This window comes from Triticum aestivum, chromosome 5D (assembly GCF_018294505.1).
Source record: "Triticum aestivum cultivar Chinese Spring chromosome 5D, IWGSC CS RefSeq v2.1, whole genome shotgun sequence".
NCBI classification, from domain to species: domain Eukaryota; kingdom Viridiplantae; phylum Streptophyta; class Magnoliopsida; order Poales; family Poaceae; genus Triticum; species Triticum aestivum.
In genome coordinates, this window is record NC_057808.1 from 345,983,824 (window position 1) to 345,991,136 (window position 7,313).

Consider the following 7,313-nt stretch of genomic DNA (forward strand, 5'->3'; position numbering starts at 1 on the left):
GGCGAAAGAGCGCTGCTCAATGACGCCGCCGCCGCGCTCAGCACGCCGTGGTCGCCTAGGTGAGACGTACGGGTCGGACAAGGAAGAGCGAAGAGACGTTTACCTGTGGAGACCCGGTGCCTAGCTTGCAGTAGTAGGGCATGTACTTGCCATCAATGAGAAGAAAACCGGGGGACTTGAGAGAGCTACTACCTCCATGTGCAATGAATGGACGCCATCGGGTGATGATGCAAGGTTAACTGTGAACTGGAACCACGAGGATGGGCTTAACTGTGACGAACTGCAATTATTGATCAGGGCAGTGTGCTTTTTTACACAAATTGAAGCTGTATGTATGGACGTCAGCTCCGTCAGAAGCAGGCTCCGTCCGGTATGTGTGGTGGCACCCAGGAGCTGATGGTGCTGCTTTACTGCTTCTAAAAAGTTCAGGTGCAACAACATGGCGCGTCGATGGATTTACCGGCAAAAGGCGATACGAGTCGATGAACTCAGTCAGGGTCACCCCAGTGTAGTTTCCTCACACATGCTGACATGCGGCTCATCTTCCTGACGAGAGTGATCCCTGCAGGAAGTCGTAGAGCTCCTCTGCGACTGCCAAGGGGTACTCTTCCTGCGGCAGAAGCGCGCCCGGGACCTCCACGAATTTGGTCACGCCCTTGGCGCCCTTGAGAGCCTCCATCTCGGCCTTGGACCTCTTGGGGGAATTCAGCGTCGACACCACTAAGACGGAGACATCTCCATCCAACTTGGCAAACAGCTCCAGGAACTCTTCCCTCGACTGGACAGGGTCGAGAAGGCCCGTCAGGAACGCGGCAGGGACGTATCGCGCGCCTTTTCTTTTTGTCAATTCGTAGCGGCTCTCGACGATTTCCGGTGTCACATTCTCAGGGTTGGCATACACATGGGACTTGTACTGGGACTGGATGGACTTTTCGTTGCTCACCAGAACATTGTACATCATCCAGCCGATGGCGGGGGCCCTGAGGGTTCCTCGTAGAAGCCCGTACCTGTTATTGACAGGTCAAAAGTTATTTTTAGTGCGGTCAGCTTGAATCTTATGCACTAGCAGACTAGAAAAATGGCTGATAGGGGTGATCATATCACGTATTATCTAGTACTGTACATCAGTATTCATTCTGTGTGATTTCAATGCATACTGCTTTAGGTCACACCTACAATCCTCCATCACAGGCTTCACTAATCAGTTATACATATATATCAACATTAGTTAAACGTGTGAGGCTACACATGAAAATCAGTACCAGAGCACAGAAATGATCCTTTCTCATAAAGCCGTTAGACCAATTTGGAAAACGAAGTGCCTGCAAATGGTGCTGTACTTTCCATGTGCAGCGACATAGACAATTCCATACTGACAGCCAAGGCCAAACATAACTAATGAAATCACTGCATATGGCAGAAAAAACAATTTGGAAAATGAAGCCATAAAACCAATTTGGAAAATGAGTGCCTGCAAATACTACTGTACTTTCTCTGTGCAACCACATAGACAATTCCATAATGACAAACAAGGCCAAACATAACTAATGAAATCACTGCATAAGGCAGACTCGTTCGTACACAAACAATTTCTCAATTGCACCCTAGCTGTGGGGCATACACATCACCATGTTGCAACTGCCTATGATCGAAAAGATATGTATGCAAAACAGTGCTGCAACTAAATGCAGATATGTACTAAACCACGTAGAAGATTTTACTAACAGTGCTGCAACTGAAAGATTTGTACTGAACCAACTAGCAGATTTACTGTTTGTTGAATGAGATACTCCAACCCACCTAAAGGCATTTGATAGCACTGCTGATAGGCATGAACATTACAGAATAGAAGGCAGGATGAGGTACACAAGCATGCTTTGATACAGTATAATGATGATCAAAAGGGAGTATTTTCTCCTATAGTCCGGTTGCATCTAAGGACTATCAAGATCATCTTAATGTTTCCACAGCTTCACAAACCTCACGATTCCGGGAATGTTTCATGCCTATCACATCTGTATACCACATTTTGTATATTCACCCTTGACAATTGACACACAATGAACAACAAATATTGTGAGGAAAGGGTCAGGGAATATAGCCATAGCTCACAGGCATGAGGCTTGTAAATGGAGTGTCTACAGATTTTGTAGTCAAGACAGCACAAAAAAATGCAAACTGAGTGCATTGGTAGTGGTGATCATGGTATTATGCTATTATCTTTAAAAAAGCTCTTAACAAAATGAATGTCCTGCCTCCACCTGATTTGAGCATACACAAAGTTGCACAGATGACAGAACACAGAGTGCCTATAAAAGTATTCTCTGGCAAATATACGTAATACCATAAGAATTAATGAGTTCAAGTTTAGTACCTTGTTTCCATATCAGAACCTCGGCCAAATACAATGGGAAGGGGTCCAGCCCAAGTAGGTGCAACAGCAGCAACCGCAGATGGTCTGATAAGGCCCTTCCCAGCTGCACGGATAGCTATGGTTGCTGCATGACCACCTCCAACAACTACCAGTTCGCCATCTGAACATAGTGTAGACAGTGCAAGTGTACACCCACATCGTTAAGTCACTACTGAGATTCAAACAGAACAAAAATTTCAAAGTGATTGCTGTTACTGAATAATTGAAAATCGTACTTGCAACAGCAGTCAATCTGACAAACATCGACCAACTAGAATTTGTTTTCTGCTTTCTGGCATATGTTCTACGAGTACTTGTTAACATTGACAAGAGAATATTCCCATGGTGGCTTTGGCTGTTCTGCTGAATTCTATAAGCTTCCTTTAACTACATTGCTACTCTACCCACGAAGTACTAACATACGATAATTATGTTCAGAACCGTAACCGTAAGATGCCAGTATAAAGTGGCCAGCCAGCTTTCATGTACTAGCCAAGAAGAATGTAACCTGGAAACACTTTCTCTACAATATTTCAGTTGGATATGAATGATAACGTTGGGCAAGCATAATTTTGTGCACAAACATACTACTTCAGAGCTCTGGTTGAACCAATAAACAGTCTGAACCATACATATACTTTTCATAACAATGGTTACAATAAGCATATGCAGGTAAAGTAGTAAGCTACCAATGAAGAATAGAAGAATGGGTCATATTAGTGAACCAAATAACCACAATGAAAGCAAAGTGTGTAGAATCAAGTACTAATTCCAGGGAAGATGCTTGCAATGACAGACTACCAGTTGACTGGAAGAGTAAAATCTGATTTACCTGCATCCGCTACAGGACTATTTGGTGAGTTCAGTAGTTGAACCAGAAAATTCTCCATCACATCAGCATTATAGTTCAGAGATGGCCTGTCTGAATAGCCCAGACCAGGCCAATCAACAATAGTAGCACGGTAGCTGAGTTCTCCTTTCCGTGTCACAATATCTTTGGCGACCACCCTCCATTCCTCCACTGTGCTAACATCAGAAATCGTAGGGATCATAAGGATGTTCTTCACATTCTCAGCAGTCCCCTGCTCATGTTCCTCATAGTAAACGCTTACTGGTTTATCCTCAAATGTCCACTGCCACTTCCCAGTCTAGAAAAGCATACCAAATAATGTTACAGACAGATAATACCACAGAGACAAAATAAAGTTGCTCGTATGACCACAGTTGGGATTATTTCCTCTTAAGTAGCCGATATTCACTAAGGACCTTTAACTTTAACAAATGGATGCACAAACAATTGTATTAGCGGAATCTGTTGGAGTAAACATGGTATCACGAACTTCAGTAATATTTTGTGCATATTAGTACTAAGTTCAGCACAATGTGGTCCACTGTTTGTCTGCCATTGCCTAAGAGGGACACCATTGCCTTGCCTAAGAGGGACACCTTCCGATACTTGGGATCAACGCTACAAAGTAATGGTGGTATAGATGAGGATGTTAGCCACAGAATCAAAGCAGGGTGGATGAAGTGGTGGCAAGCATCTGGCACCCTCTGTGACAAGAAGGTCCCACAAAAGCTCGAAGGTATGTTCTATAGGACGGCTGTCTTATATGGAGCAGAGTGTTGGCCTACTAAGAGACAACACATCCAACAAATGAGTGTCACTGAGATGCGCATGCTAAGGTGGATGTGTGGCCATACAATAAAGGGCCAGATTAGGAACGAGGGAATACGTGATAAGGCAGGGGTGGCACCAATTGAAGAGAAGCTTGTCCAACAGCGACTAAGATGGTTTGGACATATCCAACGGAGACCTGCAGAAGCACCAGTGAATAGCGGTATTCTAAAGAGTAGCGAAAATACTAGGAGCGGTAGGAGGGCGACCAGAATTGGCACGGGAGGAGGCCGTAAAAAGAGACTTACAGGACTGGAATGTACCCAGAGATTTGGCTCTTTATAGGACTGCATGGAATTCAGCAATCCATGCACCAGAACCTTAATTTACATTCCTTCACTTTGTTTACATGTACTTGATCACTTCTTTTATGGGTTCTCATAGGTTTCTATTGGGTTTTATCTATAGCTTACCCCAACTTTCTTGAGTCAAAAGGCTGTTGTCGTAGTACTAAGTTCAGCGCAATGTGGTCCACAGTTCAAGTCTTCAAGGTCATCAAGAAAAAACTTAGCAACTCTGTTTTGTTTGCCTCGCAATTCCTATTTCCTTTTTTTTCCTGTAAAGTCAATTCCTCATGTCCCAACCTCTCATCATTGTTACTATGGGAGCAATATGACATCAACTTTGCTCTATCTTAGAGGACAAGCCAGTATATGCATAAACTCAGCCATACACGCCTATTAATGAAATCGACATAGCAAAATCACTGCACTAGCAATCAAATAGGTAGAACCAAAGATAGGGCCATGGTATGACACTGAATGTGAATAAGAACTAGAAAGAAAGTAAATGTGCCAGACCAATTAGGGAACACTGAACCAACTACCACTGGATAAGCAGATGAAGGGGAGATAATAAAGGAGGAAACATCGGTGCATCCTCCTTTTAAAAGTGTAACGTTTTCAAACAGTTTGCACACAATGGCAATGTAGGGAGCGCATATTTTATTTACATTTAAAATTGCAAGAACCAGCTCAATTGATTTGGAAGATATGAAATTGACAACTAGAGAAAACATATACTGATGGTCAGCGAAAAATCACCAGTCATGCACATTTTTTTTCCTTTCCATCCCTTCAAGCTGAGGTCGAATTGGTCTTGTGCATGACTTTAGACATGGGAAGCAAGGAGGTAGCACGAAACCTCATATACATGTGAGAGGGGAGAGAGAGGACAGAGAGCAGGCTTACGGGGTCCATAATGTGAGCCAAAGAGGTTAAAGAATTCTGGCTATGAAACACAACACCTCATATGCATGTGGACAACACCACACTACTGAAAATACTTCTTCCATTCCATACTGTAACTAGTATAGACTCCAATTCTTTCATGTTGTAGCGATTCCACCTTGGCAAGAAAAATCTACAACACTGTTTTGATAATTTGACCCGACAGTCATCAATCGATAGCGTCAACTTAGATTTGAGATTTTCTCTACTTCCATTCCATACTGTAAGTAATATAGACTCCATTTGTTTCACATTGCAGTCATTCCACCTTGTCAAGAAAAATATACAACAGTGTTCTAATAATTTGGCCCAAGAGTCATCAATCGATAGCGTCAACATAGATTTGAGATTTTCTCTAGGGCTAAACATCTCGCACAAAGTTAAACTGATCATTCAATCCAATTATTAATCTCTGTGCTACCGCAAAAATAATAATCTATGTGATAACAGTCTTGAAATAGCAATCAATAGGATGAAGTATAATTGGTTTTACCAAGGAGGAAGGATATTGTGGTACAGGATATATATTGATTCAGTCTCTTACAGATGTGAACAGGTATCTGACCAATGATCACTAGATTCTCCCTCCCTCTCTCCACTTCGTAACTGAAGGGTTCAAGATAAGCTCCATGTAAAGTAGAACAGAGGACGGATCAAAATTGGACAAGCACCCACGCATGCCTCATATTTTTGAATAAATTAGGTATGCCACATGTGATGTGTGCCAACAGCTGTGAATCAAATTCAACCCGAAAAAATTGCTACTCCGTATATAGGAGTGTATAAAACCAAATTTATGACAATTTAGGTGGCACGTAAATTCTTGCTGCGCATTGTTTTTTCTTTTCCTTATAAGCAATATATGGAAGTTTCTTGCGACTGAAAACCTACCAAACAACTCGAGATCTAAATCCGAGTGGAATAAGTTCGCGAACCTCAATCGTGGTAAGACTTGCGGCATATTCAACGGATCCCCCAGCCACCCGATATACAACGATTCCGATGAGCCCAACTCCGGCAGCCAGACACAGCAGCGATATATGTCCATACTTGTACTCGGCGACCAATTGTTCGGCGAACTCACCTTGGAGGGCGAGTACGCGGGCTTGGGGGCGGGAGGGGCGGCGACGCAGCGTACAGCGAAGCGCCTCGCCCGCCGGAGCGGAACCAGGCGGCTGGAGGCCGTGACGGCGGGGGCTAGGAAGGCGGCCGCGGCCGCCGCGGAGGGGCGCATGAGGGGAGTGGGAGCCGGAGGCGGGCGCGACGGGGTGTGTGGAGAGGAGGCGGACGACGTGGGCTGCGGTGGACTCCGGAGCTCGACGACTGGAGCCCCGCCGTCGTTTTGTTGCGCCCATGCCTTTCCCCTACAGCTCTTTTTTTTTTCACGCCACTACTTAAACTCCTTATTTCAAACAACAATTTAAATTACTTAGACCACTTACTCTCTTTTTAAGAAACTTAGACCACTTACAGTTCAAACGTACTATACGTACTCGAATTGACAGACGTTTTTTGACACTAATATAATGTCAAAAATTGTTTTACATTACGGGACGGAGGAAATAGATTTGAAATCCTACAATAATTTGGGACCCTTTTGTGCAGTGTGCAGATTGACGAGATTAGCAGCGTGTAGAGTAATGGAGCTGGTACTAGGTCGGGGCCGGATTAACCATTTCGCCTCTGTCCAAGAATTTCCACGTCTCTCCTGCAACCACGTTTATACCTGTGAAAAATTCCTTCTTGTGAAACCACTTTTTTTTTTGAAACCACTTTCTTTCGTGGAAGCCATGCATTCACGTGGGCGCTTCGCATCTGCACAATTCAATCAAAAAGATCAGTTAAAAAAAGACGAGCGTCCTGATCAGTCTACCTTTGGGCCTGGCCCATATTACTTACTCTCTTGCATCTGATGGGCCCATGAGGTAGAACCAGTAGTACGAAAACCGGCGAGAGCAACTAGTTAACTAGCGTTCCTTCGGGAGCATCGCAA

General features: G+C 43.9%; 1 protein-coding gene across 2 annotated transcripts; it reads right to left on the reverse strand.

Moving 5' to 3' along the window:
* Positions 1 to 261: 261 nt before the first annotated feature.
* Positions 262 to 6,693, reverse strand: LOC123121654 (uncharacterized). Of its 2 annotated transcripts, none has more exons than XM_044541671.1 (4): positions 6,405 to 6,693; positions 3,246 to 3,561; positions 2,375 to 2,534; positions 262 to 1,007 (listed from the first exon to the last, which is right to left on the reverse strand). In XM_044541671.1, the coding sequence occupies exons 1-4, from the start codon at positions 6,552 to 6,554 to the stop codon at positions 539 to 541; spliced, it is 1,095 nt and encodes a 364-aa protein (XP_044397606.1). In that variant the 5' UTR covers positions 6,555 to 6,693; the 3' UTR covers positions 262 to 538. The 2 variants fall into 2 exon arrangements, with proteins under 2 accessions (XP_044397606.1, XP_044397605.1); XM_044541670.1 differs by having other exon boundaries at positions 6,256 to 6,693.
* Between the last annotated feature and the right edge of the window lie 620 nt (positions 6,694 to 7,313).